Source organism: Onychomys torridus, unplaced genomic scaffold (genome assembly GCF_903995425.1).
Source record: "Onychomys torridus unplaced genomic scaffold, mOncTor1.1, whole genome shotgun sequence".
Classification (NCBI taxonomy): domain Eukaryota; kingdom Metazoa; phylum Chordata; class Mammalia; order Rodentia; family Cricetidae; genus Onychomys; species Onychomys torridus.
Genome location: NW_023413756.1, coordinates 194,661 through 207,992, shown reverse-complemented (window position 1 = coordinate 207,992; position 13,332 = coordinate 194,661). Strand labels below are relative to the sequence as shown.

The 13,332-nt window shown below is 37.9% G+C and overlaps 1 protein-coding gene across 3 annotated transcripts in view; it reads left to right on the top strand.

The window, feature by feature from the left end:
* Ankrd28 (ankyrin repeat domain 28) overlaps positions 1 to 13,332 on the top strand; it is a 153,333-nt gene that overhangs the window by 128,847 nt on the left and 11,154 nt on the right. For all 3 annotated transcript variants that reach the window (XM_036176708.1, XM_036176710.1, XM_036176707.1), the window contains 7 exons: positions 234 to 345; positions 2,205 to 2,231; positions 2,578 to 2,652; positions 7,126 to 7,327; positions 10,753 to 10,840; positions 11,204 to 11,321; positions 11,401 to 11,620. In XM_036176708.1, coding sequence (XP_036032601.1) covers positions 234 to 345; positions 2,205 to 2,231; positions 2,578 to 2,652; positions 7,126 to 7,327; positions 10,753 to 10,840; positions 11,204 to 11,321; positions 11,401 to 11,620 — 842 coding nt within the window. The remainder of the gene's footprint in view (positions 1 to 233; positions 346 to 2,204; positions 2,232 to 2,577; positions 2,653 to 7,125; positions 7,328 to 10,752; positions 10,841 to 11,203; positions 11,322 to 11,400; positions 11,621 to 13,332) is intronic.

Here is a 13,332-nt window from a genome sequence, read left to right as displayed (position 1 = left end):
TCCTGCCTAGCTATAAGCCAGTCAACTTCTTTATTAAACCAATCACAGTGACATATATTCATTTATTCACACAGTGTAAAGGCATATTCTACAGTATAGAAAAATTTATTGAGTTTTATCGTATTTCTTTAGATCTGGTTAATTTTGGCATGTGATTTGTGTGTATGATATTTTTATAATAAAGTATTTACATGTAAAATTTGGAATTGTCATTTTGCTGTTATTGTATGTAGGTGCCTGGAATACTTACTAAGAAATGATGCAAATCCCGGGATCCGGGACAAACAAGGATACAATGCAGTTCATTACTCAGCTGCATATGGCCACCGTCTGTGTCTTCAACTGGTAAGACTTCTGAGTTCTCATGACAGGACTAGTGTGAGTTTTTAGTTTAGTAACATAACTAAAATGAGACTAAATGGTCCAGGAAACGTTTAGTTTTATTCTTTAACATTTTCATACTCCATTTACCTCTTAAATCCATAGTTGCTTCAGTAACATAACTCTCATTCTCTATTTTCCTTTTGAAAAAGGAAAAAAAAATCAAATCACTGAGCCTAGTGTGGTAGGACATACCTATAACCCTAGTCCTTAAGAAGCTAAGGCAGGAATACTGTAAGTTCTGGGCTATGGTGAAATGTTGTCTAAATGATGGGGCATTTAATCTCTTGAGGGGCAGAGTCAGGTACAGTAGTGCATCCCTGCAGTCCTATTTGGGAGGCTGAGGAAGGACACTGGCTTGAGTCCAGTACAACATAATGAGATACTGCCTCAAAAAACAGATCACTCTCTGAAGAAGGCTCCTAAAATCGTTGTTTCTTGAGACACTCAGACATATCGAGGCTGGCCTCAAAGTAGCTGTGTAACTGAGGATGACCTTGAACTTTTGAGCCTCCACGTCCTGAATCCTGAACATGCACCATCATACCTAATTTAGGTGGTGCTGGGGATGTAGTTCATATGAGCACACTACCGACTGAGCTATACACTACCAGCCTTCAAATCCTCATATTATTCAACATCTAGGTCTATTGTATTTATTCTACCCTTTTAAATAAATGTTTTCCATATATATATATATATATATTTTTTTTTTAAGGCTGTAACCATGTCTTACTTGGAAAAAATAAAATAAAAGCCTCTGAGAGAGTTATGTTTTCCTCATGTGTTTAGAGGACTCTGCAGGGTCCTCTTATTTCCCAGTTCTTCTTAATAAAGGGTAATCTGCTTCTACAAAGGAAGCTTGGATTTCAACAGTGATCTTGTCCTGGAATATACACACCATTCAGAACTCTACTTTGCCAAACTGAAGAGAAGGAATGAGTTAAAATATATTCCTGTGTGACAACCTGTTCAGGTTAAAGCTTCATTTATAGACATGTATATTAAGCATTCCTTCCCTTCAGTAGGAAAGAAAACTCAAGAAAGGTATATAAGAAGGTCAACATATTTAATATAGCATTTTGTGTACTACTATAAAAATAACCCATAATTTCATAGGTTACTATGTATCTTTAGAATAAAATTTTAGGCTTCGTATATAGATTTGTTGTCTACTATAGTGTCTAATTACCTGTGTAAAAGACTTCTTTTCTGGAGACAAAGAAAACATGGGTTTAAAACAGGAACTAACAAAGCCCTATATCAATAAAGATGTCAAATGGTCCTGTAGCCATTCAGTCCCAAATAAACACACAGAGACTTATATTAATTATAAACGGCTCAGGCTTGTTACTAACTAGCTTTTATGCTTAAACCATTTTTTTTTTTTTTTTTTTTTTGGTTTTTCAAGACAGGGTTTCTCTGTGTGGTTTTGGAGCCTGTCCTGGAACTCACTCTGTAGACTAAGCTGGACTCAAACTCACAAAGACTCACGTGCCTCTGTCTCCCAAGTAGTAGGATTAAAGGCATGCACCACCACTGCCCAGCTATAATTCTTGTCTATGTTTAGCCACATGGCTTAGTACCTTTTCTCAGTCCAACATTCTCATCCTGCTTTCTCTGTGTCTAGCTGGCAACTCCGTCTCTGCCTTTCCTCTTCCCAGCTTCTCCTAGTCTGGTCACCCCATCTACACTTCCTGCCTGGCTATGGGCCAACAGCATTTTATTAAACTAATAGAAATGACAAATCTTTACAGTGTACAAGAGCATTCTTGCACAGCAAGTAACTTCATAAAATGTCATTTTTTTTTTTTTAATTTCAGATTGCAAGTGAAACTCCCTTGGATGTTGTAAGTATTGATTCCCCTCTAACATTCAAAATAGTTTTTTCTTTATTCTCGTTAGAATTAAAATTAGACATGTTTTCACATAGTACCCCTGAGACCAAAGACAGTGACAAGAATGTGTGTTCAGGAAGAGGAGGTATTTACCTGATGGAAGAATGTTTCCCCAAACATCTGATTGATTAAGTTCAGAGTCAGCGATTCTTACTATACTTTCGTGATTATCCTATTCTGTGAGCTTGCTGAGTTATTGACATACTCTAAAATGGAGTGGGGGATAGGAGAGATAACGACTAATGATATATTTAAAAGTATCATTTCTAACATTTTTAAACGCCTCTCCTTTTTTCAGTTAATGGAAACTTCAGGAACAGACATGTTGAGTGATTCAGATAATAGAGCAACAATAAGCCCTTTACATTTGGCTGTAAGTACTGCCTTCATAGCCAACTTGATGGCTGCTTCACTACAGTTCTCTAGTATCTACTTGTGTTGACTCAAACTACTACCCTAGACATTTGATTGGTATAGTAATTACCATGGAATTAAAACTTGAAGAACTTGTTTAATCCAGAAACTTCTTCAGTGCATTCCTGGTTATCTGCTTCTCACTTTCCTTTAACTGGTGGTCCTTGGCTTCCTCAAGCTCTGCTTTTAAGTGAGAGAATCTGACATGAATTTAAAATGTGCTCCCTAGTAAAGGGACTGCAATTTGTTAAGCAGATTCTATAAAGCACACACTTTCTGTAACTCAGCGGTTGTTGGCTTGCTTGTGGACATGGGTGTTGGCTGACTGTAGAGTCAGTGCTGTTTCCCTTGCTCATTGCTGTAGGATTGGGGACATGCTCCATAATTTCCCATCCACTTCCAGATTCCTCTGACAAGATTAGGAAATATTAAGTAAAACCCATCTTAGCTCTTCTGTACTGAAATAATTTATTTTTTTAAACAAATTTGGGTAGAGGACTTTGATCATCAAGAGACCAAGATTTATCACTAGCTATTTATGTGGTATTAAGAATAGTACTTCATACAACAGGATCACTAAAAGTTCAGTAATCCATTTCTTTTCATGTATTCTGTAACTTTTTATCTTAATATTCTCCTTACATATGGTCAAACACTGACATACTGAATCAATCTTTCTGCCCCTTGCACTTCTCTCCCACCATAGTACTACTTTCTAGTTATCTAAATAACTAAGAAGGTGCCTGGCTTAGTTAAGGTTTCTATTGCTGTGATAAAACAATGACCAAAAGCTAATGGGGGAATGTCTTAGTTACTGTTACGATTGCTGTAATGGGACCCCATAACCAAGGCAGTTTGTAGAAGAAAGCATTTAATTGAGAATTTGCTTACAGATTCAAAGGGTTATTAGTCCTTGAGCCATCGTGGCAGGGAGCATGGTGACAGGCAGGCAGGCAGTCATGGCACTGAAGCAGTAGCTAAGAGCTTGTGTACTGACCTGCAGCCAGAGAGAGGGCAAGACTGGGCCAGGTGTGGGCTTTACCTCCTCCAGCTAGACCACACCTCCTAATCTTCCCTTAGTAGTCCACCAACTGGGGAACAGCTTTAAAATATCTGAGTCTGCTGGGGCCATTCTCATTTAAAACACCACAGAGAGGAAAGGGTTATTTTGTTTGTACTTCCACAGTTCATTATTGAAGGCAATCAGGGCAGGAACTCAAACAGGAGCAGTCTGGAGGTGGGAGCAGATGTGAAGGCAAGGAGGAATGCTGCTTACTGGCTTTCACCTTTAGCTTGTTCAGCCTGCTTTCTTAGAACCCAGGACCACCAGCCTAGGGAGGGCTAGACCTATCCACAGTGGGCTTGGCCCTCAAACATCAATCACTGATTAAGAAAATGCCCTTCAGGCTTGCCTATGGCCAGACCTTACTGGTACTTTCTCAGCTGAGGCTCAGTCCTCTCAGATAACTCTAGCTTGGGTCAAGTTGACACAAAACCTAGCTAGCACAGTGTATTCTGAAGCTTTCTGCTTTCTTGTCTCCTCTACCAGACTTGAATTCTTAGTACTAGGTCTGAAAATGTGAGGTCAGGATGGAAAAAGTAGCTGTTTCACTATTGGTGACAAGAAAGGAACTTGGAACAGATGACTAGGCTTTTCTGGCATTGTCCCTGTCACTCATCCACTCATTTCTTGAGTATTTGCTAGGTGCAAATCGCCATCTGGTGAGAGTCAACAAATTAGCAACAGTGGTGTCCGAAAGTCCTGCAGTCTGTCATAGGCCTATCTTACTAACTTATTGGTGTAACTTTTCTGTCCCCAGTTTGACAAGTTCTTCCCTCCCTCTTCTACCCCTTTCTTACTTCCTTGTTTTGTAGGCTAGGCTAGCCTTAACTCACAGTCCTTAACTTAGTCTCCCATGTGCTGCAAATATAACCATGTACACACGAAATATACTCTCTTATGCATTTCTTAGAGTATTGTTCAATAGTGTTAGATCTCTAGAACTTTTATGTCTTAAAAATTGAAACTGTAAATTTGTTAAAACAATAGCTGTACTTTCCCCTCCCTCTAGCTATTACTGTAAATTTGACAATTTCTTTTTTTTTTTTTTTTTTTTTTTTTTTTTGGTATACGTAGGACCCCATACTTTATTAAAGAGTAGGGGCTGAGGAGATAACTCAGTCAGTAAAATGCTGGTCATGCAAGCATGAGGACCAGTGTTCAGATCCCCTGAACCCATGTGAAAAGCAAGCCTTGGTGTTTGGGGTGCTGGGCAGCAACTAGAGGATCCCTGAAGTTCACTGTCAGCCTAGCCGAATCAGTGAGCTCCGTGTTCAGTTGGAGGTCTTGTCTCAAAACAATGAAAGGGAAAGCCAGCTAGGGTGGCACTCAGCCAGCACTCAGGAGGCAGAGGCAGGCGGATCTCTATGAGGTCAAGACCAGCCTGACCAGCCTGGTCTACATAGCAAGTCCTGGTTCAGGCAAGCCTGCATAGCAAAACCTTGTCTCAACAAAACAAGCAAAAGAATGAGAAGAGCAATTGAGAAAAGATATTCTACATCCACCTTAGGCTTTCACAGACATGTGCATCCATGTGCATGCACAACTACTGCTATACACACATGATACCACCCACATATGTACACACAGCAATAGAGCACATTTTCATACTAACGAGACAGTTGTGCTTGTTTATTTTTACATAAATTTTAACCAAATATTTATTTTTCAGAGTTGTTGACTAATTTCTATATGCCACATTTAAGTGGAATCATACAGCATTTCCCTTCTGAATTTTTTTGAGTGTCTTATTTCATTTAACATACTTTCCCAAAATTCTTCCCTATGCAGTTCTTTCACTTTTGAGCTTATATATGCACACTGCAGTTTATATTCAATCAGCTTATCAATGGACACTTACTGTTGTTTCATCCTTTGGCTACGTAAGTGCTGCTGTATTTTTTTTTCTAAACTGAAATGGACATAGTTTTACAATTTAATGACTAAATTCAGTGAAGTGTGATTATATTGCAATTTTAACATTTTATTTCTAATCCTAAAAGGATTTCAGAAATTAGTTTAAATAGTTTTTTTTCCCCTTTTATAATTAATTTAAACTCACGTTTTCAGACAACCTGATATAGCGGGCACTGGAGTAAGGCTTAAGGAAAGTGTTATTTTTTTCTAATGTTGGTGCTAGACATACAAGCTTTTTCCTTTAGTCCCATAGAGGAAGTGATGAGAAGAGCCCTATAACAAAGCATCATGATTCCTGGTCTTTATTTTCTTTCCTGTTTGTTTGTTTGTTTGTTTGTTTCGAGACAGGGTTTCTCTGTGTAGCTTTGCACCTTTCCTGGAACTCACTTGGTAGCCCAGGCTGGCCTCGAACTCACAGAGATCCGCCTGCCTCTGCCTCCTGAGTGCTGGGATTAAAGGCGTGCGCCACCAATGCCCGGCTTATTTATTTTTTTTAAATACTATCTTCTGTGTGTCTAAATGAGATTCTTCAAAGCTCATTCTTGGAGTAGCATAAGTTCATCCACTTAATATTACCAAATAAAATTGGATGTGATCCTAAAATGAATTCTATTTTCTACACTTACTTTATCTTTGAGATAGTTAAGCTCGTAGATAAACTTTCAATACAGACAGCAGCAAAGCCTTGCTTTCTCTTTGCTTGTACTTTCTGACTTTTCCTTTCCTTCTTTTAAAGTGGACATCCTGAACCCTCAGTCCATCTCCTAAATGATTTTGATTCTGTCCTACCTTTACATGAGTTCTGGAAATTGAACTTACGTCACCAGGCTCGCAGAACAAGTGCTGTTACATACTGAGCCATTTCACCAGCACAGTTTTTGGGTATTTTTCACAAAAAATACTGCTTTATCATTCTTTGAAGCTTATTGCTTTATTCTCTGTACAGTATCCAGTCCAGTGTAAATGTATGTGCCATTGACATCTGGATTTTTAATATGAGCTGTCTGGAAAGCTTCCTTGTTATTATTAGCCTCACAGCCAGGGCTTCCAGTGACTCTATGTCACATCCAGTTTTTGATATCTGCCATGATTCAGGCATTGTTACCATCTGTCATTTGAGGTTTTATTATTTACAGAATATGTATTTCTTAATATGGGAGAGTATTGGTGATTTATTACAATAAAAAAAAATCTATGATTTAAACTTTCTGGCTTCTCAATATAAAAGTTTGTATTATCTCAGATATAGCAATGTAAACATGAATTTGCTTACTTTACATTTTCCAAAGCAGTGGGATATTGGGCATGTAACTCAGTGGTAAAACTTGCTTATTTTCTTACTTACCTGGCATGCACAAGTCCTTAGTTTCTATCCCCAGAACCATGAAAGGGAGAAAAACCTACTTGGAGAGTCAGTCTAAATATTTTTTTTATTTTATATATTTTTATTTCTAGGCCTATCATGGTCATCACCAAGCCCTGGAAGTGTTGGTACAATCTTTGTTAGATCTTGATGTAAGAAATAGTAGTGGTAGAACACCCTTAGATCTTGCGGCATTTAAGGGCCATGTGGAATGTGTGGATGTACTCATTAATCAGGGAGCTTCAATCCTCGTAAAAGATTATGTTTTGAAGAGAACACCTATCCATGCAGCAGGTATGCCAAATATTATACTTGATTATGCTGTTTATAATCTTAATGTACTTTTTCATACTGCTACTGGTAATTGTGTTTACTTTTTATGTTAAATAGTTCAAATGATTGTATTCTGAAGGACAAACAACACTTTTAAAACATCATATACCTTTGGAATTGGATTTATGAAATAAGATATTTAGATTAACACCAGGGTTAAGTCTTCTTTTACTTCTTCTTCCCTCCTTCCCTCCCTCCCTTTCCGTTGTGTTGTGTTTTGTTTTGTTTGAGTCAGGGTTTCTTTGTGTAGCCCTGGCTGTCTTGGAACTAGCTCTGTAGACCAGGCTAGCTCGAACTCACAGAGATCTGCCTACCTCTACTTCCCAAATATCTTTTACTTCTTTCTAATGGAAGTTATTTCATGGGAATTATTAATGTTTTTAAAAGAAATCTTTTTATTTTTAAGACTTAGTTGAATTTCATGTGTATGAATGTTTTGCCTGCATGTGTGTGTGTGTGTGTGTGTGTGTGTGTGTGTGTGTGTGTGTTGACTGGAGTTGTGGATGATTGTGAACCATCATGTCGGTGTTAGAAATCAAACCTGGGGCCTTTGCAAGAGCAGAAGCTCTCTTAGCTACTGAGTCATCTCTCTAGACCTAATAGTCATTTTTATTTATTTTACTGGTGTATTGCATTAAACTCCTAGAAAAAATTATAGAATGTTAATTTCTGCAAGAACTGCCCCAAGTTGTAGTTTCATAATTTTGCCAATGTACTAAAAAATGCAGGGATGTGTAACCAAGTTATTGGTATATAGGAAAAGATTGGCAAGGGGGAAGGAAACAGTCATAGAAATGACTTAGTACCAGCCATATATTAATAAAAGACACAAATTTCCCAATCCTTTTTAAGGATTTCTTACTACAAGGTATAGTACTCTTTTTTCAATAACCAAGACTAGTACAATTAAAAAATAATAGTCAAGTGTTATTCTTGTTCAATTTGTGTTTATGAAGTAATCCTTAAGAACCCATTCAATATATGACTTGAATTGTACTTGTATTGTTTGGGGACAAATACATTTCAAAAAACTATAGAAATATAGAAAACATTCCCTGTTGTTCTCAGAGCAGCTTTTAAAAACTATTGGATATTCAGGTAAGGCTTAGAGACAAATATTTTAACGAGTTTTTAAACTCTCTCTAATAAAGATGTTTGTAGAAACTATTAGGTGGTATGAATAAGGAGTCATTTTCTATTATAAAGAAGAGTGGAGTCAGCTGGGCAGTGGTGGCACATGCCTTTAATTCCAGCCCTCAGGAGGCAGAGGCTAAAGGATCTCTCTTGAGTTCGAGGCCATCCTGGGTTCCAGGACAGTCAGGCCTACACAAAGAAACCCTATCTTAAAGGAAAATAAAGAATGGAGTCATACAAATCTCTCTCTACAAAATGATACTGTAACCACAGAATATTCACAGGACCAGTTTAGAGCTTTCAATGGAGCATTTGTCATCGTCATTCCCTCTTTTTTTAACACATAATCTCATCACCCTAAACTGGCTTGGAACTCTGCTGTATATATCCCATGACTGCTTCAAACTGACAATTTTCCTAGACCCAGCCTCCCTCAAGTGCTAGGAGTACAGGCAGCCACTAGTCTAATTCATATGCGTTCTTGAAAAATAAAGAGCACTGAGACACTCTGCCATATAATGCACCATAAGTGCTACCCATCAAAAAGAAGAAAAAACACTGAATGAAACTGGTTCGGTAGATGTCTTCCACATTCAGAGATCTCTTAGGAAGCATTTTACTACTATGCTATGGGCAAGCAGAGGTTTTTCTCTCCTCCCCCGCCCCCTTCCTGAAGGTTGACATGCTTTTCTCACAATGATACTATGGTGGTATTGTGGTTATTGAACTTAGAACACAAAAACACTCATCAGTATCTGCTATGTACTGAATGCAAAAAAGGAACTGACTTTTTAATAATAGGCCAAATTAGATCTCTTTGAACTATCCCAAAGTATTTTGATATTTGTTTATTACTAAGCTAAGAGCTTTTCCCAGAGTGCAACATACAGATTGAGTGAGGGTGGTTTTGAGTCATACATTTTTGTGACTTATTAGTTTCATATAACTGTGAAGTACTGTAGAAAGGCTGGAGGTGTTGTACTAGCTCAGCTGGTAGAGTGCTTGCCTAGCATATGTGAAGCCCTGGGTTTGACTTCAGTACCACATAAAAAGTCGAATGGTGGTGCATTCTTATAATCTCAATAGAAAGGTCAGAAGTTCCATCCCCGGTACTGTATAAAGATGGTATAGTGATACTCACCTGTAATTTCAGATAGAAGCACAAAGATCAGGAGTTCAGGGCCATTCTTTCATAAACAGTTAATTTGAGGCTTGCCTAGGCTGCAGGAGACCATGTCTCAAAAAAAAAAAAAAAAGGAAAGAAAGTACTATAGACACTTAGGCATCTAGTTTTCTGTCTTTACTATTTTCTGTCTATCTTTTTTGGGGGGTTTAGAAATAGTGGAAGACTTTCCTTTCTATATCATTGTATCACTTACATATTTCCATACACTTCAAGTTTATTACTTAAGGCAGGACCTGAATTTTGAAGGAGATATATTTTAAAGGCTTCTTATTGAGGTGGAGACTCCGGTTGTTCTTTCGCTTGCCAGTAAAGCTTCAGGGCATATAAAAACATTTCCTTGATAAAATATGTGTCATTTATTATGTGTATGCCATTTGGAATTCTTTTCAGCTATAAATCACCTAACCAAAAGTTTCCTAAATTGACCAGAGTTTAGTCTCACCCTAGAGAGTGGTGCAGTTCTACAGTTGGCTGATTCCACAATGTCAGTCAGTAGTCCACCAGACTCTTCATTGCTTCTTGTATCAAAGGAAAATAAGATAATATGATTGACTTGGTCTGTGACTGACTTAATCTAACATGGTTGACTTGATTGTACCCGTAGCTGGAGACAGGTCACTCTTTGTAGTGGCAAGCTAAATTAAATGAGGGTTCTATCAACATGAGGGAGGATGAAGGGATGGGGGTGATGTGCATTCTGCTTGCTATGTGCAGGAATGAGTCCCTTGATAACAAATACAGTATCAAACTTAGTTTGTACGCATAGTTGTCCTTCTGCTTATTGAATTCAGTGAAATTGCCCCCAAATTATATTCTAAAAGATGTGCTTACCCTGATATTTTTGTTTTATTGTGTATATTAAAATTATTTTAAGGGGGCTGGCGAGAGGTCAAGAGCACTGGCTGCTCTTCCAGAGGACCTGGGTTCAATTCCCATCACCCACATGGCAGCTCACAACTGTCTGCAACTCAAATCCAGTGGATCCAACTCCCTCACAAAGACGTGCAGGTCAAACACCAATGCATACCAAGGGGAAAAAATTATTTAAAATGTTTTTACTTTACAGCAACAAATGGTCATTCGGAATGCTTACGGTTATTAATAGGAAATGCAGAACCACAAAATGCTGTAGATATTCAAGATGGAAATGGACAGTAAGTTTTAATAATTTTTAAATTAACTTTTTTTTAAATATCTTACTATATAACCCAGGCAGTCCTCCATTCCACAATCTCACTACTTCACCAGTTTTAGTGCTGGGATTACAGGCATGTGCCACTCACCTTACCTTTAGATTGTTATTACAATACTAGATATTCTAACACTTTGACCCCTTTTTTAGTAAATATGTCATAGTTTGTATACTGAAAAAAAAAACAAACATATATATAGTTTTTCTTTTAAATACATAATAAAGTTATGTCACTGAAGTGCACATATAGAAAATAAGCCATCCCATCACTGCTGTTTTAGAGTTTTGTAAGTGATAGCACTAACCTAATTCTGTTATTGTTTAGGACACCTCTTATGCTGTCTGTTCTCAATGGACACACGGACTGTGTATACTCACTACTAAACAAAGGAGCAAACGTAGATGCCAAAGATAAGTGGGGAAGGACAGCATTGCATAGAGGGGTAAGCCGGAATTGGATTACTAACATTGGCCCTTGGTGCCCCACATCATGTATTTAATATACCCAAATTGTTTTTGCAGGCAGTTACAGGCCATGAAGAATGTGTAGATGCATTGCTTCAACATGGTGCTAAGTGCTTACTAAGGGACAGCAGGGGTCGGACACCTATACATTTGTCAGCTGCCTGTGGACACATTGGAGTTCTTGGAGCCCTTTTGCAGTCAGCAGCATCCATAGATGCAAATCCAGCCATAGTAGACAATCATGGGTATACAGCACTTCACTGGGCTTGCTACAATGGTTAAGTATCAGATAAAAACTTGCACTGAGTGCCTGCCTACTAGGTATTAAGTAAAAACAAGCAACACAAAATACATTGTGATATTGATGACAACATCATATTTATAAGGCGGGCTTAAAATGTAACATTAGTGGAAAGAGTAGGAATAATCTATCTACTCTCTAGTTGTATCTTACTCCTGTCCTTTATCATGCTAAAGACAAATCACTAGTTTTCAAGTGTTTGAGATAAGCTTTTATGTTCTTTTCCTTTCTACTCATTTGGATGGATGTTGAATGGTTATAGTACAGTAGCTAAAGGTTGTCCCTGAGTCAAAGGAATTGCTGTATATTGCCATTGAAGTTCAGTTTGTTTTTATAATATGAATTAACATTTTGTGAGTCTTATAACCTGAGAAAGTATTACAAATGTGAATTTGATGTAAAAATTAGTAAGATAAACTTTGAAAGCAAAATTCTTTGGGGTGGTGGGTTTTAAGACAGGGTTTTTCTGTGTAGCCCTGGCTGTCCTGGACTTCATTCTGTAGACCTTGGTAGCTGCAAGCTCAGAGATCTGTCTGCCTCTGCTTCCCAAGTGCTGAGATTAAAGGCATGTGCCACCACCACCTGCCCAAGGCAAAAATTTTTATTGGCTGATTTTTTTTTAATAAATGTTATCTGACCATCATTAAAAGCCATGTCACACAGAAGTGTATTTCCTAAGGTAGAGCATTTACTTGTCTTTTGGAGATTTACTCTCATAACATTTCTTATCTTGTACATTTTGTACAAGAAACAGAGTTTTACACAAGTAGCATGTCTGGTTGCCCTTTAAAAAAATCAAAACAGATGTGTCTAATTTTTTCAGACAAGCAAAATTGTAGTGATTCTGAATTGAACTGGAAGAAATTATGTTAGTTCATACAATGAGACCACACAGTCTAAAAAAATTACTGGCATATTTTTAACCAGATGCCTGCTTTATAATTTGACATTACAAAAGTGGAATATATTAAATGGTTTTACTCTGATTAGTAATTTTTGTTCAGAAAAATAGAAGTATTCTAATTAAATCAAAACAAATGTTTCTCTCAAAATGAAATGATGACCAGATTTTAGAAAAGACTTGGCTATAACCTTAGTAAGCTTAAAGTCCAAAATTTCAATCTATAGAGCCATTTGCTTGTATAATTTTGAGTATTTTGCTTTTATCATTTATTCCTTTCAAAACTAATCAATTTTTCTTGATGCTGTAAGCACCCTCAGGAAATAACTTTCTGAGCTAGGCAGTGGTGGCACACACCGTTAATCCCACCACTTGAGGCAGGCGGATCTCTGTAACTTCAAGGCCAGCCTGGTCTACAGAGCTAGTTCCAGGACAACCAGTGCTACATAGAGAAACCCTGTCTTGAAAAACCAAAAGGGGGGGGGGGAGGGAGGGGGAGAGAGCGAGAGAGCGAGAGAGCGAGAGAGCGAGAGAGAGAGAGAGAGAGAGAGAGAGAGAGAGAGAGAGAGAGAGAGAGAGAGAGGGAGAGAGCGAGCGCTTTCTGAAATATTGAGATTGTCAGCTTGGTTCTACCCAGTGCTGTTCCCTGGAGATAGCAGATAGAGTACTCCATTCCCAACACAGATAGTGGGTCTCTAACCCTTGGTCTCAGGGTTTGTGGGTTACAGCTACTGCTAATGTCTGCATTGTTAACAAGACCTGAGAAGTTTAAAAGTCTTTACAAGAG